General features: G+C 42.6%; 1 protein-coding gene across 1 annotated transcript; it reads right to left on the reverse strand.

Moving 5' to 3' along the window:
- Nucleotides 1–17,687: 17,687 nt before the first annotated feature.
- On the reverse strand, nucleotides 17,688–23,327 carry EGLN3 (egl-9 family hypoxia-inducible factor 3). Its single transcript, XM_009993853.1, has 4 exons — nucleotides 23,210–23,327; nucleotides 20,175–20,311; nucleotides 19,459–19,532; nucleotides 17,688–18,096 (listed from the first exon to the last, which is right to left on the reverse strand). Exons 1-4 carry the CDS (start codon nucleotides 23,324–23,326, stop codon nucleotides 18,059–18,061), a joined length of 366 nt encoding a protein of 121 aa, XP_009992155.1. The 5' UTR covers nucleotide 23,327; the 3' UTR covers nucleotides 17,688–18,058.
- Between the last annotated feature and the right edge of the window lie 4,139 nt (nucleotides 23,328–27,466).

Genomic DNA, 27,466 nt, shown 5'->3' on the forward strand with positions numbered 1-27,466 from the left:
AGGGAACTTCAAGCTGAGACATTTCCTAAAATCATTATTTTGGGGGAAGAAAAAAAAAGAAAGCTCAGGAATCTATGAATGTCAGCCATTTCTTCCTCCAAATACAAGGGCTTGATGTATCTTCAAAACACAGCAGCAGCTCTGTGTGACTGTTCCCTGCCCTCCTCTGTGCTGTCCCAGTGACACAGCAGGGGAAGGTGCCACAGTGGTGACACTGGCTGTGCAGAAAGTGGGCTCCCCAAGGGGAAGAAAAAAAAAGAAAGCTCAGGAATCTATGAATGTCAGCCATTTCTTCCTCCAAATACAAGGGCTTGATGTATCTTCAAAACACAGCAGCAGCTCTGTGTGACTGTTCCCTGCCCTCCTCTGTGCTGTCCCAGTGACACAGCAGGGGAAGGTGCCACAGTGGTGACACTGGCTGTGCAGAAAGTGGGCTCCCCAACACACGTGTTCACTAAGTGTGCATGGGTAGCATAAGGACAAGTCCCTTCATGCTGATATTCATGTCCTGTAATTCTAATATAACAATTATTTTAAAATCTTTTAACTTATTTTTTAACTAATGTAAGGTTCAAGGCTGACAGTAGATTAGCCACATAGCTCAATTATTTAAATGCTTAAGCCTTTGCCAACACATCAGAAAAGAGAGTTTAGGCATTTCAATTTTAATGCCCCATGATAATTTTCTCTCTTCCAAAATGGTTGCAAAACAAACAAATAAATAAATAAAGTGCAATGTTCAGGCCCAGAAACTCTTTCTCTCTGCTGCTCCTTGGAGATCATTGCCAAGATTTAATACTTACTTGTTGGAAGTAAGCAAACCACAGACAGTGACGGAACAGAGCTTGGGGCTGTGGGCTAGCCTGGGGCTGTTCTGTCTGGTTGAGGTGGGTACTCATGTTACATGTCAGCACAGCCTGGCCACTGGAAGCAGCTGGCAGCACCAGGAGCTATTCAGGCCAGGCAAGACACAGGTTGGGCTCTGAAGGTGTCAATCTCCAGACACCTGGCAAGCTTGTCCTGGAAGACTATTTACCTACCTCAGTTGCCATAGAAGTCAGCAGTGGCAAATCCAGTCCTCCCCCCCCTCTTCCCTGATGGATTGCATGAGGCTGCTTCCAGCATCCAGCAGGACCAGGATGCATCTCTGAAGATGATGATCCTTGCACATGGCTCGCTGTGAGCCACATCTGTAACCTACTGCCTCGGAGATAACCAGGACATCTTTACTGCTAGTGGGTTGTCTATTGCTCACAGCCACTCTATTTTGGGTCAATTGCCTCCAAATTTACTGTCACCTCACTATAGCCCTATAATATTTTATGTTCCATTTTACTCACCAAAATGTACACACTCTGCTCAAGCAAACATACTTGGGGGCTTTTTTGTTTTTCTTTGTTTTGGTTTGGTTTTGGTTTTGTCAAAGAGATTCAGCACAGTATGCACAAGAGATGTGACACCTTTTGTGCAAGCACTGTTAAGCCCATAAACAAAAGTAGAAACAACTAGAAAGTTTCCCAACCCTTGAAAATGTTAAACAGTCAAACTGTGACATAAAAATAAGATGCTTCTAAATAGTTGTCAAATACCTTAAAAGGTTCTTTTTCAATGTACAGAGTTTTAGTTGAAGTCATAGAAAGCTGTCCAGTGACTCCCTTGTTTCATTGTAACATGGTTTTATGACATTTTCTATTTATGTTTCTATCTCTTCAGTAAGAGAAAGAATCTATTAGAGAGGAAAAAATTGTATATTCTGCTTACAAGTGTAGGTACAACAGGTACACAGATATACAACAGATATAACCAAATACAAATTACTATGTAATAAAAAATTGGCCTCTTCCACCTGTAAAGACCCACTGGAAAATGAGAAAATCTAATTTTGCTATAATTATTTCTAAAATAATTACTTTGTCTGCCACTGAATTTATTATATCAAATACGTTTTATTTGTCTGCATTAATTATTTTTTAAAGGAGTAGCAGTAATAATAATAAGTGGAAGAACAGTATGCAAATGTAACATCTAAAGAGCAATCATCATGTTGATGAAGAATGAGCTTTTCATAAATGGTCAAGTTAAACTTCCTCTGTATAATAGAGAAAAACATAAGCCACTTCAGGCAAGTTCCCCTGCTCCTGATAAGATATCTTTTAAGTAGATCTGATATCCTAATTATAATAATTTCCCTCTGGGTAACTATGTTAGGTATTATCCAGGTTAACATCTCCCTTTATGTTTGTTTTTTTTCTCTTATAATGTGAAAAAATAAAATTGAAATGTAATCACACTCACACTTGTAAGAGCTTTGGAAGTTATGCAGCAAGATTTTTGGAGACCTTTTCTCCTGTCAGGTTTCACTAACACACACATTTGCCAATTCCCTTCTTGTGATTCCTTTCAGGAGATCAGATGCATTAAGTCCTCTGCTGTGATTTGTAGTTAACAGAGACTAAACCTGGGATGAAAGCAGCTTGGTGACTGCTTCTGCCTTTTGCCATCACCTTCTTGGTCTGAAGATAATGGTGGTAACACTGACAACATCACAAAAAAAAAAAAAAGTAAAAAAAAAAAAGTGGGGGAATTCTTCAGGCTTTCGCTCTGAGAAACAAAAGGCAATTATTTAAAGAGAGAGAGAGAAAGGGAGAGGTTGTTGAAAGAAAGCCAAGAAGTGGTGAAAAAATGTCAGCTTTGCAAAAGCATCTTTTTGCCCTAAATCTTTCCTGTTGGGTTCCCGTTCCAGATGTTCAGCTTGTCGATTCTGTCAGCACTGTGCGGCCAGCAGGGTACAAGGGCCCACCAGTTCTCCAGGTTCCTGCACCACTGGCACCTTTCCACCCACCAGAGGAAAAGGACTTTTCAGCTGGTGGGTGGGCTGGTGCCTGCTTGGGTGGCAGAGGGGTATGAGACTTGTAGACTCTCTGCATCCCCGGCACGTGCTGGGATTTGAACATGCACTCCCCAAGGTGAGATGTGTATGCATGTGTACATGTGCACATCCCTGTGCAAGTGCCTGTGCACAAGTCTCTGTGTCCCTCACTTTGCCTGCTGCTGCCTCGTGCCCCAAGCAGCTCTGGAGAGCCCTGTCCCTGTGGGAGAGGCACCTTTCAAGAATAAAGTTGTGTGTCTCGCAATATAAATAATAAAGAAGGGCCTCAGTCTTGTCTCCATGAATTTTTTTTTTCGTCTAGGCTCTCTTAACATCAGACAAGCAAAGGGCATTATACAGCTCCAGCACAGGGAAGAAAAATACGTGGCTGAAGTACAGCGTACTTAGGACCTTGGCTGAAACACAAAACACCTTAGCACACACGTAAGCACCATTTAAAAAAAACATATCAATTTGCGAGTGATTTCAGAAGTGTCAAAGTCACTCAGGAGGGGCTGTGCTGGAGATGACAGGGTGAGCTGGGGCATTGCTTGGCCAGTGGTCAGGGGGACACATCCCCCTCAGGACCACACTCCCCATTCACATGTGAGGTTCTGGAGGGAGGGACATGTCACATCCTGCTAAGACAGGGGATTGCATCGCAGGCACTCTGAACAGTCCCACACACCCTGAAGACCCTTCATATTTGTCTCTCCATCTGCTGCAGCTCTAGAAGGTGAAAGAGGGATGTAAAACACTCTGTGGCATGGAGATGGGTGCTAATAAATCGTTTAACACCAAGGGAAGTAAAATGTATCACACAGAGAAAAAGATAGGTAAACAAAGCAAAAAAGAATCTTTCTATAACTACATCACAGCGTCTCAGATTCCTCACTGTGATCCATAAATTATGAGCTATTGCCTAACACAGCTTGTACCACTTGGTGGCAACACTTCCATGTTTGATTTATTGAACCTTTCTCATAATCTTTCTTCTGGTACTTGAAAGAGCAAGTGTAGGCCCTGATTTCTGCAATTAATTACTGCAGAGAACAAAAATAAAATTTTAAATGGTTTTGCTGCTACTTTCTGTCCAGGAGTCATAATAAATAGTTTACAAGAGCATTTTGCTGTAGGTCCTGAGGTATTTCTAGTAAGAAACTTTCACGTGCCGCAGAGGCATCAGTGAGCAGCCTGGTACAGCAAGCTCATCTTAAATATGGGCAGAAAACAATATCTTTCAACATGCAACTAGATCTGTGAAATAAAGTGCTGACCAGCTGCTTGCAGAGCTTCAGGTGCTCTGGAAAGACAGGGTTGCACAGCTACGACTGCGCAAGGTTCTCCACGGCATAGGTGTTTTAAGGCTGCAGGTACACATCTGAATGGCATTCAAACTGCAATCTTGCGTGGTGCAAAAACAACAGTAATGCCATCACCTTTTCTTGCTGTTTAATTTTCATCCACAACATTCATTTTTCAAGCAAAGATCACTGTCCATACCCACTCACTTCTGGGCCCCCACTAAACCTAAGAAGTAGTATCATTCATGTCAATAAATCCCAGAATTTCAGGGTGTGTGAGAGAAAATTCATTTGCTATAAGAAAAAGAGGGAGAGCCAGCACACTGAGCCTGGAAAGTGCAGTTTGTCATGGCCTGTTCCGCCACATGTCATGACAATAAAGTGCCACGCCAAAGCTATCAAGGGGCAGACAGGATAGCTGTGGGAACAACCCAAGGGTGGTACTGAGAAGGGCCTCTGATCACTACCATGGTCAAATTCTGGGTAGTAAAGCAGTCCATAGACTGGGTAGATGAGATCCTTGTGCTGCAATAGCCTGCAGGAGTGACTTCCAGTCCAGGCCACCATAGCCTCAGGCAGTGCGGAGACAAGTAAAGGCACCTGCATTTACCTGTTCCTCACCTCTCAAGAGACAGAGCACAAATTTAATAGCCCAGAGTCCTTGAGATCAGTGACTGACACAGCAAATGGAGTTTGTTTGAATCTTACAACCACAGGGCACAAATCTCACAGATATGCTCTTGCCCTTTGTCCTTGCTGCACAGGGTGATGCTGGTCAGGATGCTGGCACAGGCACTCTGTCCAGAGGGACAGCAGCAGGGTCCATCCACTCCAATCACTGAGCCAACTTGATGAAGACGTGCCATCTGTAGAGGATGGGGAAATCCCCACATCCTCCAAACTTGTTTTGTCTACATCATGATTTGCTGACAAGAGGAATGAAAGGAAGCTGAGACTCTAATAATTTTCATGTGCTCCCTGGGCATATTTGCAGAGACTAAGCAAAGGAAATACACTAACAATAAGGGGGGGAATGTTTGGCTTATGATATTAACATATTTATAGCAGCAAGAATACTAGAGGTCTCAACCTTATATAAAATTTTGATAGACAGTCAGTTTTCAAAGAGAAAGAAAATTTGCAAGAACAGCCCATGTATTTAAGATTAATAATAAACACATCTAGGCTCAAGTACTGGTATTCCAAGTGCTTGAATTTATGAGGAGGTTAGTAAACTCAAGTTCCTTCAGATGTGTTGAAAGAATTAATGACTCTAGAGAGAATTTACTTAAAATACACTTGGAAATCAACACAACTTTGCAAAGGGGAGAAAACATTCAACAGAGGTAGCAAATGCTAACTGTCAGACAGACACACACACCTCTTTAATCAGGATATGAACAGGGGAAAGGAGCTGAGGTTTCTGCCCTCAGAACCCCGTAAGCTCCCAAAGGATAACTTCAGATATCCCACTGTATATTTCTTCATCATTCCTTTTTTTCCCCCCCAGCAATATTTCAAATTTTAACAAATTATTGAATATAACCTATAACTCAACATTTCCTAGAAAACAGAGATCCTAACCTGCTGCACAGCTTCTCTGGCTAGGGGGGAAAACAAGATGTGCTCCTGGCTCTAAATCTGTTCTCAGCTCTATCATGAGGCTAGATCCAAAGGAGCATTAGGATCAGAATTGCAATTCCTGAATTTGAGGCAGGAAGGAGGACAGGGAGCGGGTACAAAAGCAACTACCGCCACCTCATTGCTGCAGTAAAATGTGAGTTCAGCTCTTTGCTGTGTGGGGAGATGAGAGCTGTCACTGAGCACAGGGCAGTGCCTTCCTTGGAAGGGCAGTCCTGGCCTAGTCCTGCACCAATGAGTGTCAGTGGCCTCCGTAACACTTCACTGGAATATTACAACCCCAATCTCTTCCCTTCCATGGCACTGTGGAGCAATTGCTGGAGGTGAATTAGAAGTTAAACTTATGTTCACACTTTAAGGACAGCACTAACAAAACTTGCAGGGTGAAATGCAGCTAAATGCAAAGACCTTGTACCAAAGTAGTTTCCCAAGCAACCCTAGTCATTGGCAATATTTAAGGGAGCTTTGTGTGCTAACCCTAAGAGAAATGACATGGAGCGTGGAGCGGAGTGGAGACACTGCAGCCACGCTCTCTGGTAACAATGGGATCTGAAGGTACAAAACGTATCATAAAATTTATAAGCTGCACATTTGATACCCTGGGCCAACAATCTGTGAACTTTTTATGAAATGCTGTCCTCAGAGAGAACTTTGCTCATTACAATCTCATTATAATACCAAAACACACCTCCATCCCAAAAGTTGCCTGCCGCCCCAGGTGTGACCACCCCTCACTGAGTCTGTGCACTGAATTTTCTCTAGTCTATACTTTTAAACAAGAAGCAAGAGAATTTTGCACCAATCATAATAAAGGTCAGTATGACTAGAGCTCCATCTGTAAGGTAAAATACTATAAAATAGTCTGAGAGGGCAGTGGATGTCAGGGAAGATGCCATCGCGGGGACAACCCCATTCCCCGACCTTTGGTTCCACTTGGCAGACTGAGCCTCTCTTCCTCCCTATAGGGATGCCTTTGGGTAAGATTTGAACACTTGGCTATTCCAAGTACATCCCTAGGAAACAGAAATCTCTATAGAGTCACTTTAGTTTCGTGCATGTGTAACCCAGCCATATTAATCAATTTGCATGTGCTTTGCAGACTCTCAATTTATCACCAGCAATCTAAAATAATTTGTGCAGCTGTTGCTTCAATAAAATACACTGTTCATTCATCTGGCCCTGAGAGCTCTTGAACTTGCCCAAATTCCTTAGTGTGGCCGTAAGAGTTCACAGGACACTGCTGGAGGGACCATGCAGTGTTCATGCATCTGGAATTGTGAGAGTCCAATAAAGGTATTGGGTGTGACCAGACTATTGATGCCACACTGGGCATCGCTCAGAATCTAAGCCCAGCTTCCCCCAGCCACTCTGATATCTGAGGACAAGCCAGAACACAAGGGGGTTTGTTTTCTGCTAAATTACTTTGCCCCTTAATGCAACATGCACTCGTTGACAACTGAGGCTCCAAAATCACACACTTATTACCATGACACAGGATGTGTAATTTAGTCAGGACAGTATCTACTCACTGCTCCAAGAAGAAAATCACTTCTACTTCCATTGCTCCTGACAGATGTTTGTCCAACCACATCTCTGGTAATGGCATCTCCACAGTCTCTTCAGGCACTCCAGTGGCTCAGTGTTCCAGCCATAAGAAAGCTCTTCCTAACAGCTAACTGGCAACTTCCTTGCTGCAATTTTGTTCCATTGAATATCTTTAATCCATGAAAGTGTATTTATTTACTAAAAAATGGAACAGCTTCAATTGGTTAATCAGAAAGATCACACTCTCTCATCACAAGGACACTGTGTAGCCTAATATTCCTAATACTAATTACCCTGGTGGGTGAATGAAGCCAGTTTGAATCTCCTTGGGTAAGCCTGGTATCAGACCTTTGGCATCCTGCCCCCATTCACTGACAGCTGGAGACAGAAGAAGGGCAGTGGTGGCAGCTCCTCTCCCTCCCACTATGGTTCATATGGGTCCAGACAAATCATGTCTGCAGTGCTAAGACAGAGGCAGCTCTTGACCAACTAGAAGGAGATATGCTGGTGCTTTGGGAATTTAAGACTGTGGTGCTAGGCAGGAGGGTGGGAAGATCCAAATGTAGGTCTCTGGCATGTAGTGGTGTATGCCACTTAGTTATTATAGTTTAATAAGCCAAGCTGCTCAACTGATGGCAGCTCAGGGTCTTGCATCTCCCCAGCCCTTGGAGAGGTTCACACCCCAATGCTGTGTCGTTATGATTGCACCACCAATCACAGCACCCACTTGGCTCCAGCCCTGTCATGTCCATGCATTGGGATTGCAGCACAGGGCGCAAAAAATAATCAGCCTTTACAAAATCAAGGAAAGATATTGCAGGTAAGGACCTACAGAGTGGGAGCTAAGTAGAAGTGGAAATAAAACATTTGAAGAAAGAGAATTCAAAACAACTTTCTGTGTTGGCACTTGTTTTTAAACTAAAGACATAATTATCCTGTTGCAAGCCTTGGCTACAGAGAAAAAAATCTTGCTGGGAACTAATTAAAGAATTAGCCAGTGTTTAGCTTCTCATAGATAAAGGAGCATAAGCTTTGAAACAGAAGTGTTTGCAGTGAGCTTTTGAAAACTCTCTGAAGGCAGCCAAGCTTAAGTCTGTTAAGCTTCTTCCTTCACCTATTAAATAACTGTTAAGACACTTTTATTTTTTCTTCCTTTCACTTTTTCTTCTTATAAGAGAAGCCCCTGATACCTCTTAACAACAGGCATTTTCTCCCCTGGTTGGAGCATCAGGAGAGGTACTACTTACTGTACATCATAGTGATGAGCACAGAGCATTCACTGAACCATTGCAAAGGTGGGACAAGTGACAAAACTGGCACGAAGTATGGTGTTCAGGGAATAAAAAGCAATCTGCTGTGTCTGCATGCCATAACATCACTCTGAGGTTACATTCTGACCAGCTCTTTCCCAAACACAGCCACTTTGCCTGGCCCACCTGGATAGACACCGTGTCCCTGACAGAGGCAACTTCTGGGCACCGTTAGGGGTCCAGACATTTTTAAGAAGCTGACTCTGTACCTGGTCTTGTGTGGGGCAACTTTCATCCAAGTTTCCCTGCCTATGACCTCTTTTTCCTTGCTAGGATATCTTTTACCAGTGAAAATTAAAAATTTAATCATATGAGTAAAGAAGCTAAATGTTTTGCAGCCCAGTTCCAGCTACTGGTACTTTTCTGACTAGCCTGCTTGGTAACTGGTGAACTTGGCTGCATCTCTTTTACACTTTTACACGTACTCCACTGTACGTGCCGGAGAATGGTGGCACTTGAAATACATAGATGCACAAGGATATCACAAAATCCCTCTACTGATTGTTCTATAACCTAACACTGTGAGAACCCTTACTTCCTTCCTAAGTACTTACTTCAGGCATTGGATCTGTGCTTCTCCCAGTGCCTCCGCTACATATGTCTTGGCAGGGCCCAGCAGCTGACATCTGGTTAAGCCCCTGAGATCATTTGGGCTCCACTGCCTACGTGGTCCTCCCTGTAAGGGAGATGGACCACCCACCTGCAACCTGCAGGCACCCTCAATGAAGCCCCAGCTGTGCACTCAAGGGTCCTACCAAATGCAGTGGCCAGTGACGCACTGGGTTTGAAACAGCAGGGATATTTCTACTTTATCTCCTTCATACACTGCACATAATGATTTTTAATAACTTTCTGCTTTCTGAATGGACTAGCCACCAAGATAGAGTGCTTAAATGCAACATGGGAGCTCTAATTCTCTCCTTAAGGATCCAGTTTCTTTCCCTGGCAGGAAAACACCTTTACATCTTCTTTACTTACTTTTCTCAAAGTGCTTTTGATTCAAGTTCAAGAAGCAAACCAAGCCTTGATTAGTTTTTCTTTCATTTCACATGAATACAACATATATTGAAACACAAAGACATTTGCAACATAAAATGTGAATTGTTTTCTATGTCTTTGGGGAAAAAAAAAAAAATTCTTCACTTTACTGGAGTATCAGCAGTCACTGAGGAAGAAGGCAAGCTTGTCCCATGGGTGATCTGGAGACTTTACAGTACCTTTACAGGGAAATACCGAGCTCTCTTGGGTGCACTGCGTGTGGTTAGAAATAGCATAATTGGCAGGTTGATAGAGCCTGAATTTTGGCCAAATGTGAAGTGTCAGTCTCTCTTTTTTTTCTATCTTTTTCTCTACATTTTTCCTTTTCTTTTTCTTTCTTTTTCTTTTCATTTTTCGCCTTCTATATTTTTAGCGTTATTGTTCTTTCTTTTTTTCTTTCAGATAAAATTTGGAAGTGTTATGCAGTTTTTCTGGATCTCAAAAGTTCTCATGTTTTGTTCTCAGGTTTCCACACTAATGGTCCTTTCTTCTCTCTATCATTATGTCTGGCCAACACCTTGGCCACAGGCCCACCAGTCCCTTTCAGATGCTGAGGGCTAAGAGCAACGGGATATATGCTTGTGGTCATGCAGGACAGTGCCTGAGGCTACTGAATCTCATCCCAGGCTGTTCCTCTTGTTAGGATGGCACATAGGAGCTCATCCCCAACAGCTCAGCAGCTGTTGGTGAGGGATGGGCAGTGACAGGTAAGTGGGCAAAAGCCATGAGTCCCAGGTGAGAGCACTAAGCTCTTTGGGAATATGACTTTGGAGACCTATTCTTCAGAGCTATGAGGTCCATGACAGACAGCCTCTGTCAAATCTCTGGACAAACCAGGGTTGAGTCCAGGGTTGAGCTTTGCCCCATGGAAGCATTTGATGAGAGATGAGATGTAGCTCCAAAGACAGCAGCAGTGCAATAGCTGCAATAGCAATGGTTTTGTTTCCCACTTTGCATTCTCCTGACTGACATGCCGGAATGCCATGTTGCAAAACAGATGGCAGAGGACTGGGCAGTAGGGCTGGAGACTGCTGTGGCTTACCACAGTGCTGCAGGCCAGCCTAAGCCTGCTCCCTCCTGAAAACGGCACTAGTAACTGGTAGTCATATCACAAGCAGATGCTGTTTTTCTGTGTCTTTCTACCTGCCTCTCCTTCATTAAGGAAAAAAACCCAAACAAACCAAAAATAAAAGAGATTACTTCAAAGACAGACCTTTCAGGATCAGTAAATATTTTAAGTATAGATGCATTTCTATGTCAGTCCTGGCAAAGGGAATGAGTTCCTTCTATACACTGGAAAATGTAACATATCTTTTTTCCAGTAGCAGTAGTAAGGGAAAGATGTCTTTCTACCTGCCTCTCCTTCATTAAGGAAAAAAACCCAAACAAACCAAAAATAAAAGAGATTACTTCAAAGACAGACCTTTCAGGATCAGTAAATATTTTAAGTATAGATGCATTTCTATGTCAGTCCTGGCAAAGGGAATGAGTTCCTTCTATACACTGGAAAATGTAACATATCTTTTTTCCAGTAGCAGTAGTATGGGAAAGAGCCCAGGAGGTTAGCTGAACCATAACAGAGGTTAACAAAGTAAAATTAATGCTGTCTAAATTATTCTGCTTTCAAATTGTGCACTATGTGGCTTCACCTTGCAGCCCTCTGAGGGAAAAGAACCGGTTTATATTACCAACATAAGCTGGTGGCAGAGAAGCAACTTCCAGTTTTCTCAAATTAATTTCCCCTGGAAATCAGGCTTCTCTCTAGCTGCACAGGGAAACACACATGTACACACACACGCACCTGCTGAGACCTTGGATGCTGTTATCTTCCCACCTTCCACATGCAGCAGCTGCTGAGTCTCTGTTACAGTGCCACAGAGATGTAGCTGGGTTCTTGAACTGGTGTCAGAGCAAGTGAGCAGGACTGGTGACAGTAATGTCATCTTTCATTGACTTGATAGCTCAACATCATTTGCCAGGGACGCGATGACCCAGCTTGAAGAGCAGGTGCTGCTGGCCTCTGTGCAGGCCCCTGCAGAAGAATGGGGCTCAACACCGGGTGGTGTCCTCAGGGATAACTGGGCTTGGCTTCAGAAGCAGCTCTGCTCCACCAGTTGAACACTACAGCTGTCCTGTCCAGGGCAGCAACCACAGTGTTGGCAGTGGAGCTGCAGGGACAGCCTCATTCTGTAGAAAGGAGGCAAAAATAAAACAGGGACAAAAACAGCTGTTTGTCATAAGAAGGTGGGACATGAATTACAGACAAGGCTGGTCAGTGAGACTAGGTGGTTATGTGATTCATAACAATGGGGGGTATCAAGTCTGTCTAGAAAGATGGATACCCTGAGGTGTCTTTTGTCTCACCCAGTCTTTTATAAAGCTCACAAGCACCACCCCCTGTACCCAGGTTCTGGGATGTGTCTGTGCCTGCAGCTAAGCGAGGTGCTTTGGCACTAGCCTGGGAGATGGGAAATGTGCAGATGACTGCTCTTTGCCAAGTGGGAGTGGGATCCAGTCCTTCCCAGCTCCAGCTGCAAGGGCTGTTGTGGAAGGGGAAGCAGCTCCTGTCCATTTCCCTATGCACCATCATCCCATAACTTTTTTTTACTGCTTCCTTGTACTAGAGGAATTTTAAATTCTCACAGGTTACAGTACCCAGGGCTGCAGAGGCCACAGGTAGCACCACCAGTTCCTCAGAGCAGTTTCTTCCCCAAACACTCAAATATAAGAGGTGGGCATTTCTGAATGCTACCCCTAATACTGTAGATGGGGCAAAATGCCCCTTTTTGCACAGTTCTAGCCCAATCTGCAGTCTTTGGACAGGTGCTGCTCTGAAATTTAGCTTCATTCCTTTCCAGAAAAAGGTTTTTACTGCTTTGCTGCTGGCTCATCCTTCACACAGCTCCTAAACCTACCTGGGTAATGCTCTGGTCTGAAAGAGAAGCCTAGATGGAGGGTGGTTCTGCTCCCTTTGCCCAGCATCCTGGCTGGAGCTGCAAATTCAATCTCCTCTGCCAGCAGCAGAGGCAAAGCCTGCAGAGGGTAAGCATTGCTCCATGTTGCAGCCCTAAATGGGTAAATGCTTGGGCTCCCACCTGAGAAAGGGTCAAAATTGAAGGAACTAAGAACAGCAGCATGAAGTGATCTGAAGAGTTGTAATAGCTTGGACTCCAGGGTCTCTCTTTTCATGCTTCTCATCAGCCACCCATACAAGAGACTTAAGAACCAGCCAGATTAACACTTTCCCAAAACTTTGGGTCTAGGCCACCACACTGACTCCACTCCTACTAAATCAGTCTCCAGGGTGTTGGCTAAGAATTGGGGACCACAAACTCTGTCTTCTCTCCACGCTAGCAGGATTTACCACTCTGGGTGTCCATCCAAGGAAGAGACCTGCAGATTGGCACTGGCTGGGTTTGCCACCCCATGAGAATTGCTATTGACTGCAGTTGGCCTAATGTAGTTTATTTAGCATCTCTAGCATTGTTTAAAATAAGCACATATGCAGATGAAATTACCCCCTTTTTCTAAAACACAGATTTAAAAAACGAAAACAATTCTACCTATGTTTTATGAAAGAGGATGAGAGTTTTATCAACTCTCTGAAGTGGTAGTACTCCACAGAAATGAAAGTATGTGGGAAAGGGGAATAAATTTTTACTACCCTCTCTTCCACTGTCATGCTACTTCATAATTTTCAGTGCAAATTCTGGTATCAAATGCATTCTCAAGAGTCATGGGAATTGTCAGTGTAAGTATATTTAGCCCTATCCCTTTGGGTAGGTGGGGGAGGAAAAAGACCCCTAAATAGCTGTAAGATAACAATTACTGCAAGCATATTTGCTTAGAGAAAGTTTAGTCAGAGTTCAGAGAAAAGACAAGTCCTTGGCAGATGGATGGCTAATGGCCAGCTTCTTCTTGAGCTGTCCCTACAAACCCTTACTCAATGAGGACCATGCTCAGAAAAGAAACCCCTCTGCTTTCCTTTGGTCTTCTTTATGTGTTACAAGCACTCCTCAGTGTAAAATAAATACTTTAAAAAATGGCAAATTATCTAGAATTCTCTCCCCTTTTTAACCAAAAACCGTCATATCCAAGCCCTCCACAAGAGAAACGTGTCTTTTACATGGGGAGGAATTCCCACTATTCACAGTATTGCAAAAGAATTTTTAAAAGTTCACAGCACTTTAACAGAGGAGTGAAAATGTCCTGGCTTTCTTTCAACTGCAGTTAGTGGGAGTGGGGAGACGCCTCCCCCACAGCTGCAGGAGAAAACGGTGGGACTCACACTGGAAAAGTAGCAGGGGGAGGATGTGAACGCAGTTAAAAATAAAACTTATCAGACGACAATTGAATTGTGAGAATGTTATCTGGTTCAACAGGAGTGTGAAAACAAATAGGCATTTTAAGAAGAGTGCCACTAGCAAGGTAAATAACTTCAAAATAGCAGGAAGTGACCAAGGAAACATGCCAAGCAGATGGCAACAAACAGAGCTCTCCCCGACAGCAGCGGCCAAGGACTATGGTGCCACCCTCCCTTCATCCAGCTGTGGCACTGTACTCACCTGCTGCAACCCTGGCCATGGTAAGACATACAACTGAAAAGATTTGCACAGGACAATGTTTAACAAGACCCAGTGTTTATTGACTCCTGCCACTTGTGTAACAGGAACACAAAATGTGACTTATAGTAACATACTACAGGGGTTTCTCTATCAATTCAATGTGAAGTGCCAGCATTGTTGACCAGCATACAACCTGACAAGAGAAGATGTCGTCATAACTCACTTTCAGATATCTGCTGGGAGTACAGCACAGTCAAAGTAGAACTAGTTATTTGCCTGCAAATAGATACATTTTATTCTAGATGCAAGTCATGTTAGAGCCAGCTATTTTGCAACAACAAATACATGTAATATATTCCAACATTTTAAAAAACACAATAGAAAAGGACTAAAACTGCTTAAAGAGAGAAGGAAAAAAAGAGTGGATCTTTTATGCGCTACTTTGCAGAGCCTGTTCGTCATGGAACCAGAAACAATCAAGAGAAAAAAAAATTGTTAGGGGCTACTTTGCTCAAAAGGCCAGTGGTTAAATGTTTAACAATAAAAATAGTCTCTTGATTTTCAGGGCTGTCTCCTGGCCTTTTTCCTGCACAACAAAAAGTACCTGCTGGAAATTGTGGCTTGGTGGCTCCACATATTTTTCCAATGCAACCATTTTTGGAAAGACAAACATATTTTTTAAAGATCCATTAAAAACTTGCATGACACACATGTGGCATGTAACATCTTCACAGATATGAAGGCACATTACCTAAAGATTGAAAAAAATCAACAAAACCTCTAGAGGATTAAAAATTAAATGCCTTAGAGAAAACATGCTTTTTCACAACTGGGCAACAAGTGCTGTTTAGCCATAGATGTTTCAAACAGTCTGCCATGAAGACAAACCACATGGACTGAGTATCCTTGAAATGCTCTCCCTACTGCAACAGATTGCTTTCCCCACAGTTCTTCCAACAATTTCATTTTTGCAGGGCAGTTTGCAACAATTCAAGACAGGCAAGAGAAATTTGTGTAGAAAACATCAAGCCTACGGATTCCTACATGATCAACATCCCACCAACCTCCCCAGTTAAACTACAGCATCTTCAAGGAAATCATCCCACTAGTGTGGAAATGGGGTAAAGGTCTAGAGCAGACAACTGAAGAACTGGTTTCAGTTCTTCACACAAAAGATGGAAAAAAAATCCTGTGCCATGAATTTTTTTGTACTTAATAATATGTATTAATAAAGAAAAAGACAATGCCCTCTGCCACAGAATTGCTCTCTCCTCTATCAAATCAGAAAGATACTGGCTAAAAATGAAAACACATACTTTATTTACAATAAATGCATCTATAGTGCTCCATGCTGCATCCACCACACATCTTGCTGACCACTGCAGAAGCCAGGTGGTAGCAATAGTGGTAACTGAAGTACCTTTTATTTTCTATGTTTATACAAAGCCTTTCCCCTTCCACCCCATCACTTTTCCACTGTTCAAGGCTTCAGTGAGAGGTATAATAACACCTCTTTCTAGTGCATTTTTTTCAAGGTTACAGTTTCTAAAGGTGAAGCAAGACTTGCTCTGCTCTGTTTTAGCTGTCTTTGCCCCTTTAAAATGATGTAGGAGTTTAAAATATACATGTCATTATCAACCTTGCATAGCAATAAAAGAGCTTGGGTTCCTTGCCCTCCCTTTTAAAATAATAATCCTGTGACACGCCTTCCCCTTTTTCAACACCTGCCATCTTTCCAGTGACTGTCTCTTATTTTCTGGGAAGAGCACTCTCCTCCTCCCACATGAACATCACAGAATGAGCATTTCAAGTTATTAAGTTTCCTTCAAGTCTATGTTGTGCTACTTAGAAGCCACTGTAGCAGAATATTTTACCTAACACTAAAGGACATTTATCAGATTGTCTTTTTCTAGCCTTGAGTTACAAGAATATTTGTCACACGTTCCCTTGTATTCCTCTCTTAAGGTGCAAAGTGGTCAGGCTGAACAAAGTTCAGCCTCTAAGTCTGAAGCTGGATCTCTGGGAGAAGCCAGAGAGAACAAAGGGGTTCTTAGCACTACTATATTTACATTCAGAGTTCAAGGACAGACTGAAGGATGTCCAGGTTTGTTGGTTTTGTTCTTGTTGTGGTGCTTTTTTTAAAAAAACACAACTGCTTAAAAAAATTATTTTTTACATCATGAAAATTATTTCTTTTCTATCCCATGAAGCTGTTCCCTTCTGTCACTGACATGCAATAGTTGTGATTGCATGTTACCTTTCCGTTCCCCAGCTCAAGGGCGACACAGCTGGTCCACAGACCCATCACCAGCACAACAGCCTGGCACTGCAGTGAAGTGGTGCAGGAAGTGGTGGGTCAGACAATCCTCCTTCACCACTGCCCGCACTGGAAAATATGGGACACTGAAAAGGGCATCTATAGGGTAGGGTCTGGCACACACTGAAAACATGAGACGAAAATTAATCCAAGTGAGTGTATTAAGTTCAGAACAATTAATGTGAGTGATAAATACATCCACCATCAGCTCTCAGCTTCATTAAGTTATTCTGAACTGCATAGTAAGTGCTGGTTGTGGAAGCTTAGGTAGATTGGAGATAGGTCATCAGTTATTCATTGCATTTAAGAAGTTTAAAAAAAAAAAAATGTGCTTTGCCATTTGAATAACTCCAATCTCCTGGCTTGGGCACAGCAGTAGTTACCTGGCGTAACAGATCAACTGAAACAGAATTGTCGTGTCATCCAAATTACATACTCAAGCGAAGTTAAACAAGTGTGTTAACTAAGGATAAGCAGCATGGAAAGCAAGTCTAAGTTACCCATTATTTATCACACATTTGTCAGACTGCCAGACATATCTTTTCCTTTCAGATTTTTATCTGTATCATACTAAACATAGTAGATAGAGAAGACATGAAAATGACTCTATGTATCATTGGCCTTTGGTGCCAATGCCTTGTGTGCCATCAGCCTTCCAAGTTCATGTATCTTTTGGAAGCTGCTTTAACAAACAGTGAAAACAGAAAACATACAACCCATACTGCTCAGAATAGAAAGAAAATGGTTTTACAAAGTTGTGGACAGAGGCGTAACTGCTTCCCTCTCAGTCCTGGGACAGAAAGGGCAGTGTAACTGCACAGCTAGAACTTGACTCTTGAAAAGCAAACAAAATCCAGGAAATGTGATGACTGAGCAGACAACCACCTGTTTGGAAAGTCAGGCCATCAAAGAGCTGAGCCTATGTTCTGCACAGCAAAGTGACGTACATTGACAGGCCCATGTGGGACAGACCATAAGATGACACTACAAAAATCTAGTTCCGATAGCACATCTCCACAAAATCTCTCCTTGCCCATCAGCAGTCTGTCACAGATTTTAAACTTGTAAAGCTCTTTCCCATTGAACTAGAGTTTCCCTCCCAGTAAAGTGCAAATAAGACTCAGGTTTTCATCACTAGTTCCAATGATCATTACCTTGGCTACAAGAGTCATCAAAAGCCAGTTGGCTGAGCCCCTACCAATAGGCTTAGTGATACTTTTTTTTTTTAAAAAAAAAAAACAAAACAAAACCCTGATCACTCATTCCAGCAAAAGGCAAATAGAAAACAAGTGTTCCTTCTGCCAGATGTAGGCATGACAGGAGGCTGCCTTAAGTACCATCAATATAAGATGCACAAGCTAGACACAACCAGTGCATTCTTGTGCATAACAAGAATTTGCCCTTGCTCGCTGGAAATGGAAGTCATCTTTGGGATCTTATTTCCTCACAAGGAATTCAGGAACAGTTGATTAGTCTTCATTAAGAGGTGCTTCTCTCTTTCTTGCATCTGTATCAAAAAGATCAAAAAAGCAGAGGCAGTTAAGCCAGAGGGTTCTTACAACACTCATCTGAAAACTCAGGAATAGGATGAAGTTGGTTTGCTGTCAATGCACAGCACTTTCCATTTCAGATTCATGATATGAATTCCCTACATGGATTCAAACACTGAATCGACAGCATGTTAATGAGATAATAATCCCAAAGTTTTGTATGTTTGCCCTCTTAAAACTGAGTCAACTGACAAAGTATTTAAGTATCCCAAAAAGCTTTCAGACTCCAGATCTGTGATACTTTTCCCCCCAGGTGTTGGCCCCTTGCTTGTGCTTTGCCTACTGGCTACATAGATGACAACAGTCTGTTCTGAAGAACATTTGACTAATTATGACTTTGCTGCTCCCCAGCTGCATAACACACATTTTTAAAAAGATGATCTTCCATGCTGTATTTTGACGACAAAATGTCCTCCACATTGTATTTTGAGGAACTGCCTGAGGCACTCCCTGAAGATCAGATCTTCAACTGCTCCAAAGAGCAAAGCTTTAAGCATGGCCCCAGGTAGGGTGCTGAAGCACATCTGGCCAACTCAGACCATGACTCGTATGCTGTTACTGTGGTAGCAGGAGACACAGCTGCTGTTAGGAAAGCTTGGGTCACCTCTTACCAGGCTTCTGCACAAGTCTCTGTTGGCTGACTTTAAGCTATCTGTGAGACCCAGTTGAATGTAGGTAGCTTGTGAAGTGCACCATGATCACAGCTACTCTAGCAACCTTCTGCCAAAAGATGTACTTACACATTTCTAAACTTCGTTTCTTTTCAACTCATAATCTATACATTCTAAGATCTTTATTAACATCTTCTAAAATATTACTTCTAAAATAAACCCCTTTTGCATTACTGCAGGCCCCTACTCCCTTCATTAATACAGAAGAATCTATTTGTCCAGAATATTTAGAGAACATGATTATGAAACTGCTTGTGCAAATCTCACGACTTTGTGCTAAACAAAGGTTGGAGAAGACAAAATATACTTCCCAAATAACAAAAAAGCAACTTAAAGACTTGCAGTGACTTGAGTAGCCACCTGGGGTGGGACAAAAATCTCGGCCACCATTTAGAAGAGAAATCAGAACCTGTCTCTCCCATGTTCTTCCATCATGCTCACCAGGAATAACAACACCAGGCCTGAATCTTCTTCTGTCACATTTTCACTTCACATAAAATAACTAACTAGTGACTGGAGATGAAAAAGCTTTCTAAAAACAAATATCATACACATCTAGCTCCAGAGTTATTCCCAGTCTATCTCTGACTTCGTAAATCCCAAAATGTGTTATATTCTTTCTGGTGAATACATATAAAACAATCATACCCGTTAAGTTCCTGAACTTTTTTTTGGCTTCTGCTCTTTCTTCAGCATCGAAATACCACACAGTCATGGCATATCTATAAAAGAAAGAAAGCTTACGTTTGTTTCAACTTCTGCTATTAAAATAGCGCCCTGGAGTTTTATGTTAATGGATAAAGCAAAAAACTACACTGGATTTGCGGGGAAAAAAATGAGATGCAAATGGCACAAATATAGACAGAATTTTGAATGTGTTCTTTATCAAGTAAGACAGAAACATAGGTGAGAATTCATGTTTGGAGGCAGAGTGCACAGCACCTGGTAACAGAGGGTAAAAGCAAGTTACAGACATTTGAATGTTTTTTTCTGTTCTGGGATGCCTGTGGGCAGTCTGGGGGTTGCCCTGCATCACATCAGATTTTTGTAGCCAGTTAACAGTTGGCAGCCCCAAGAAACCCTATAATGTTAGGAAGGCAAAAGTGTAACCCAATATCTCCCAGCTAAATAGCTATGCCCGGCTTAGAAGATTTCTCCTGTCAATGGTAAACGGGCTTTTTTTCCTCCATCATACAAGGAATCTTATCATTCAAGCTTGATCTTCTTTCACTTAAGAGAATTCCCTGTGACAAACTTAAAACATTTTTTATGCAAATGATGGCCATAATTTTAGATACACATATTGGTAGAAGAGATGCTTTGCTTCTTCCTGGCAGAATATCAATACCAAATATGCTACTCACCTGGTTGCATAAGAAGGCTGGACTTCATGTGGGTTCCTTCGATCTGACCAAAAAAATAGTAATCGGTCAAAAATCGGCTCAACATCTGCTACGTAGGACTTCCCTTCTGGGAATATCCGAAGAATTCCACCATGCAACTGAAAGAAAAGAAAAGGTTGCTTTTTACACATGCAAACACCCACACAATCATGTGAACAATAAGTTCTTGCTCCCTCCTCAGCACTCAACAAATGGGGAATAAACACCTAATGATAACCAAGACAACTACGTGACAACATTGGAAAACTGTACACTGAATCTCTTGGCCACCTTGATTTTCCCAAATTGTTTGTCACATTTCAGAATAAACATCTGGTTAAAGTAAAGGAACCAAGATAAAGGCAACACTGGCCATGTAACCAATACTGGGAAACTTCTGAGCCCCAGTTACATCTCTAGAACCAGTGAACACCACAAAGCAGGTAAGAGTGCTACACATGACCAGTCTGAGATCCGATTCTCTTCCCAGAAACTGATAGATGCTGCTTATGGTATTTCAGAGCCTGCATCTGATAATATAAAAGTTAACTTTTACACCCTGGGAATGCTCTATTGTTCGGTTTGTAATGCATAAACACATTGTATCTCCCAGCCAGTCTTTTCCCTACTTATGACATAGCCTGGTTTCTTTACATCATTTCTCTCTTTCCATCTGCCACCAGTTTCAGGGAAGTCTACTCATCTGCACACACTGCAGAAACTTCTAAAGTTGTAGATGAACTCTGCCTCCTGGGGACAGACACAAGTCAACTGAAGAACATGACTGGGAAAATCCAACATGGATTTACCAGGAGCAAATCATGCTTGACAAACCTGATGGCTTTCTACAACAAAGTAACCTGCTTGGTTGATGCAGGGCAAGCAGTGTACATCGTCTACCTGGACTTCTCCAGGGCTTTTGATGCGGTTCCCCACAGCCTCCTTCCAGAGAAACAGACTCGTTACAGCCTTGAAAAGTGGTCTGTGTAGTGGGTGGGGAACAGGCTGATGGACTGTAACCAGAGGGTGACAGTAAATAGTTCCTCCTCAAACTGGCAACCAGTCACAATTGGGGTCCCCCAGGGATCCATATTGGGCCCCATGCTGTTTCACATCTCCATAAGTGACCTGGATGTTAGGATCAAGAGCACCCTGATAAAGTTTGCTCACGATACCAAGATGAGTGGAGAGGCTGACACTGTGAAAGGGAGAGTCACTCTCCAGGATGACCTGGACAGACTGAAGGAGTGGGCTAACAGAAACCTTATGAAGTTCAAAGGGGAGAAGTGTATGGTCTTGAACCTAAGAACACACAACCCAGGAGTGCAGTTCAGACTGGGATGCACTTGGCTGGAGAGCAGCTCTGTGGAATGGGACCTGAGGGTCTTGGTTCTCATGAGTGAACAGTGAGCTGCTGCAGCAAAGAAAGCCAACAGTATGCTGGGCTGCAGCAACAAAGGCATCACCAGCAAAGATAAAGAAGTCATCACCCTGCTCTATTCAGTGGTTGTCAGACCACACCTGAAGTATTGAGTTCAGTTTTGGTCCCTGCTTTACAAAAAGGATGTAGACAGGCTGGAGAGGGTCCAGAGAAGGGCCACAAGGATGATCAGAGGACTAGAGGACCTGCCATAAGAGGAGAGGCTGAGAAAACTGGGTTTCTTCAGCCTTAAGAGAAAGCTTTGGGGAGATCTTATTACCATGTTCCAGTACTTAAAATGGTGGCTACCAAGAAGACGGAGATCCCCTATTTACAAGGAGTCACATGGAAAAGATGAGGGGTAATGGGCACAAGTTGCTCCTGGGGATATTCTGATTGGACACAAGAGGTAAACTTCTCACCATGAGGACAATCAAACATTGGAATAGTCTCCCAAGGGAAGTGGTAGATTCCCCCACATAGGACAGTTTTACATCTCTGCTTGACAGGTTGCAGAGCCACTTCATATAAACTATAGTAGTACCTAGAAAGGTTGGACCAGATGATCCTTGAGGTCCCTTCCAACTTGGCATTCTAGTAGGGCCTGATGTTAGAGGACTCTTTGGAGGCTTTTACACTGCACCACAGAGTGCAGGGAAGATGCTGTCAACCCAGCACTGCCCTGACTCAGTACCTTCACATGGCATGCAAACCTCAGAATGAATCTATTAGGCTAGGTTTAAAGCAACATGGTTGTTTTCCAAGGCCAGCATGGTTATATTGCATCTCCTCCAGCATACATTCGCATAAAATCATCATCACATCCATGTAATACACTCCACCAGTGCTCTGGATTTCAGTTCACTTCCTTAGTGTCCACTTGGGTGTTTCCTTACTACTAGAGTAAGAGTGCAGTGTACAAAATAAATTAGATATTTGCGTTTCTTCCCACATCTCCTCCTTCATTTTATTCCATTGAGATGTTTTGTTGTCATACTCTCTGTAAATGACCATGTTTTTCTCCAAAAGTGTAATTCTAGTGGGATTGCTTCTAAATCCGAATGCACTTTGGGGGGTTCATAGTATTTACAGGTTCCTGAAAAGCATCCACTTAAAGTGGCCAAGACAGGGTGATATTCAGTAGATAATCCACATGAGTGGTTTGTTCCTTATTATGACAACAGAAGTGTAAAGGTAACTGCTTGAAGATCTTCTGCAGGTTAGCCTAAAGGAACAGTATCAAGAACACTAAAATCCCAGGTTTGTGCTGTCTTTTCTGCTCCCAGAGTCCACTTACTCCTTAGTGGATTATGTTTTTCTTTCTAGTGCTTCATTGCTCTTTCTTCTAAACAAAGCGTAAGAGCCAGCAGCCTAGTGCTTAGAAGCAGTGTGTGTGTGGGACACAGAATGGTAAGGAAATAGTTCAAATCCTTACATCCAAAGGGTTGCCATAAACACAAAGAAAATAAATGTGGAAAAGAATGGACTAGCTGTTCAAAAGTTCATCAGAGTTCATATAAGAAACTGACAGCTCCAAAGCTCTGTTTCTGAACTAGTTTTTCCTTTGTGGTCTGCCTTAACCCTGTGATTTACTCACCTTGGAGTCCCAGTTCTTATTCAGGTAATAAATACAGGTGATGCAGCGCCCGTCACCATTTGGATTGTCCACATGACGAACATACCCAGTTCCATTTCCAGGATAGCAAGCAATCATAGCCTGAAGAAAAGATAAAGGTTGTAAAAAAAATATATTCTACATGATGTCCACCTTCAGTTTTTCTTTGCTAAGCATCCTCCCACCACTAGTTTGGCTCTGCATTTTTCAGATGATCAATCCAAAACCTACAGCAGACACCACCGGAAGGATAAGCATAAGCTTCTTTCACTGGGCAAGTGAGTGTGAAACTCCAAACTGGAAATAAGTACCATATTTCACAATATATAAGCTAAACTAGGAGAGAGAAAAACAAAGAAACAAACAAAAAACCTGAATTAAAGTAAAGCACTAATATGTATGGTACAAGCTTAATGCTATTGAAAGCTACGTGACTTCGAGGCAGTTCCAGCTAAAGCTTGCTTGTGTTTCTGAAGCTGAGTAGTCATTGCAAAACTGATTTGCCAGTCATAATAAGAAATAGAAAGCAATTCCAGGATGTTACACGTTACTACCATCATCTTCCTCTATTAATATCTTCTCGTGTCACATCCATCCCTATGATCCAACACAAATTGAGGCTGCGCATGAGGTGTGGGTAAAAGGTCTGCAAATACCTGCAACTCTTTTGTGCTGTGTTTGCATGGGGCAGTACACACTTGCTTTCAAGGACCAAGCCACAGAACTAACCAAACAGCTTTCAGAAGCATACTTTTCTCTTTGATCATCTCGACTTGCTGATATAATCCCTTAATTTGTGGCTTGTTTTAATTTCACCTTGAATGATGAGATAAGCCTAACACAAATTAATCCAAACCACACAACAGTCAACATGACTCAAAAGGGTTTTAGAGCAAAAATGGATTAAACTTGAGTTGACACCTTAGCAGCCTAATTCAGGGAAAGATTCAGAGAAGAATGGTTAAGACTGCTGGTCTTCTCTCACAGATCCTTCTCTCACAGTCACTTCTTCACTATTGGGATGGCTTGCAGAACCATGTCTAGCTAGAGATGGGAGATGCCCTAAGTTTGGTTGGAAAACTGGACATAGTATCCAGACATGGTCTCCCCAGTGCTGAGAAGAGAGTGATAATCACTCCCGTCAATCTACTACTGGATACCGTTCTGCAAGGAGCACACTGCAAGCTCATGTTCAGCAGCAGAGCTGCTTCCCAGTCTGGCAGCCTTCAGCCTGTACTGTTGTAAGGGGCTCTTTCTTCCAAGGAGCAGGACTTCACATTTTTCCATGTTTCATTTCATAAAGATGTCATTGGCCCATCTTGGGTCACTTCAGGTGGCAGTCCTGCCCTCAAGTGCATCAACTGGTTCCCCTCAGTTTGGTGTCATCTCCAAACTTGGTGAGTGCACTCTGCCATCTGTTTTGGGTTACTGACAAAGATGGTTAACAGATCAGATCCCATGACAGACCTCTGTCGTGCTTCATTTGTTACCAGGCTCTAGGTATAATACAACTGATTAACCACCACTCTCTAGGTCCAACCATCCAACCAGTTTTTTACCCATCTAGTTATATATTCATCCAAATCATAACATCTGAAATCTTGATACGATAGTAGTGTGCATGGCTGTCCCACAGAATGAGGATGTGTATGTGTACCATTTGTATTACCCACCCCTAATAATCTGCTAAGTACAGTTGATAGCATTGAAAATTGACAATACAGGTTTCATCAAGAGTGACTGAAATTTTTATGTAGGTACCCCAGAAGTCATGTTTTCTGCTTCCTAGCACATGCTAAAATCATGCTGTACTCATGGGACATATGACAAGCTAATAAAATATAGCATATGCTGCTTTAATCACAAAGGTAATTTTAGTATGCCAACAAATAACTGGCACAGAAGTTACTGCCAGCCAGCACAGTGCATTCCTTGCACCCTCTGCCACCAAGAACCAAAGACTATTCACTGAAATTGGTCAGTAAGAACAGTTATTCACATACAGCTGCAAAAATACCGCTCTGCATCTCAAGTCATTATGAATTCACTTTCCTTCCTCACCACAAGCACTGCAAATGGTACCTGCAGGCAGCAGTAAGTCACCAGAGCCCACTCCCTCCCCCAGCACCTCAGGCCACAGCTGTTGTGGGGTTGGTGGCCCACCAGGGCAGGAGATTATGCTGACCAAGAAAAAGTAACTTTAATTCCGTGTAATAAATCCTCTTCCACCACACCCAGTAGTTGCCTAGATGGCCTGCTGCAGGTTTTGTCTGCTCTGTTGTCATTCTGCTGTTAGAAATGGCTCCACAGCTGAACTTACATTTCACTGTCAGCCTGATAGGAGTAGTAAGGGCCAGGCTACAGCCCAACACTCGAAACAAACCTGGCTTAGGCATACAAGCCTGGTGAAAACCGCCAGCCAGCTCTAACTGTGGTGTAAAAATGGTCCAAGGGAGCTGTACCCTCACTGAGGAGGATACATCATGCATCCCCCCATCCTAGCTGCCAGCACAGTGGCTCACACAGATACATCCTTCACCCATCTCATGCACAGTGAGCTGGATTAGGTTTAATAATTAAAATAGCAACCCGCTGCTAAACCTGATCCTCATATGCTGGGGAACATGAGCCAGGGAGCTGAGAGAACAGAGGACAGTGATGCTGTAGAGAGGCAGGGAGCAGGGCTGCAAATAGGGAGTGGTGGCTCCTCTTGCAGCAAACACAGCTGCTGCCCAGGGGATGTGCCCACACTGCCAGCACCAGGCCTGCCTCAGCAGAGCCCTGCTAATCCTACCAGCGGGGTGATGCACAGACTTTGCTGATTGTTAATATCTTGTTTTAAAGTCGATATACAACATAAAATTATCAAGGCTTTAAGGAAGTCTCTTTGGAGAGCAGACATTAGTCCAAGACTACTGAACTGCCTGAAAATCATTCCAGTATTACTACAATTTTGTAAAGCCCCAATCAAAAAGCTGCTGAAAAGCAATACGACTGCAGGCCAGACCCTTAAAAGGATTTAGGTGCTTTACTTACTAACAAAATATGGGCAGAAGGCCAGAGTTTTCCCTGGCCTCCCCCATGTAATATGTTCCCTTAGCAGAACATGTGCTTTGACTCTAAGACACTGAAGCCTTATTTATTTATTTATTTATGGCATGCACCTTTTGCAAGTGTAATGCAGAGTCCCTGGGGGATAAAGAACTAGAACAATTCCCACAGAATAGAAAGGCACTGGCCACACTCTAGCTTAACTTGAAGAAAAGAGGAAAAAAAAAAAGTTTTCTAGCAGCAGCGAAGGAAGAAAAGCAGAAGTGAAATATCCTTTTTCCTGGCATGGTGAATACTTGAATGAAACCTTAAACAATGAAGGGAAATCATTCTGGTCCTCCTAGAGCCTGTTGAAACGATATCAAGCTTTATCAGAGCACTGGCTGGAGCAGCTCCAGAGCAGATCAAGCTGGCCTCAGCAGGGATTCCAGCTGTTAGCACTACTTTTGGATTCATTCAAAGCAAACAAGAAACAGGAGTAGAGATGCGTGACCCAGACTTAATTTAGGTAATTGGTGAACACTGGTATTTGCTAGTTTAGTGCACAAGCTATCTACAAAAGCTGGAGGCTGGATCTTAAAAATCAAACCACTTACCAGATGAGCAACCGAATGTTTCCTATACTTTCTTGGCTATGGTGTTCAGAAGACAACACTCCATTTTGGGAAGCATCTCCCTTCATTAACAAACTCCAAACTGAAACTAACTATAGTGGGCAATACTAATTAGGAACTTACCTAATTCCCCACACACACACACCCAGTACAATCCATTAGAACGGCTGCTAGTTGGGTTAACTTCCCAGTATAAGCCTCAAAGCAAATCTCAGCAACACCACTCCATCCCCTCATTTTAAGTTAAAATAGATTTGCTTGTCTTACACCGAAGCTGAACAGTTTAAAACTCTGATACAGAGAGGTATGCCTCTGGAGTCACACACACCATAGTCTGAAGACCAATGATCTGGTGGTCTAGCCAATAGTTATAAATTAAAACCTACGAGACTTTGAAAATTAAAAGCAAATCATCAAGACTGCAGTTTCTTCACTGTCGTTTTCAGAGATGTTATATTTCCCAAGAGGGTACAAATCTACTAACAGTTAAACAAGCAGTAATTACCAGCTTTAGTAAGGAGACAGAAATCATCAGTAAACTCCATGTTGCACAGAAGCTTGCAAAAATAAGTAA

Source organism: Chaetura pelagica, unplaced genomic scaffold (assembly GCF_000747805.2).
Source record: "Chaetura pelagica isolate M959 unplaced genomic scaffold, ChaPel_1.0 scaffold11, whole genome shotgun sequence".
Taxonomy (NCBI): domain Eukaryota; kingdom Metazoa; phylum Chordata; class Aves; order Apodiformes; family Apodidae; genus Chaetura; species Chaetura pelagica.

What these genes read in the sequence shown, in the direction of transcription:
- EGLN3 (XM_009993853.1), bottom strand. Translation starts at nt 23,326, where the DNA reads ATGATTGCTTGCTATCCTGGAAATGGAACTGGGTATGTTCGTCATGTG. An exon ending in ATAAGAACTGGGACTCCAAG is followed by an intron (nt 20,312 to 23,209) that starts GTGAGTAAATCA and finishes CTTTTCTTTCAG; the next exon opens with TTGCATGGTGGAATTCTTCG. An exon ending in CAGCCTTCTTATGCAACCAG is followed by an intron (nt 19,533 to 20,174) that starts GTGAGTAGCATA and finishes TTTCTTTTATAG; the next exon opens with ATATGCCATGACTGTGTGGT.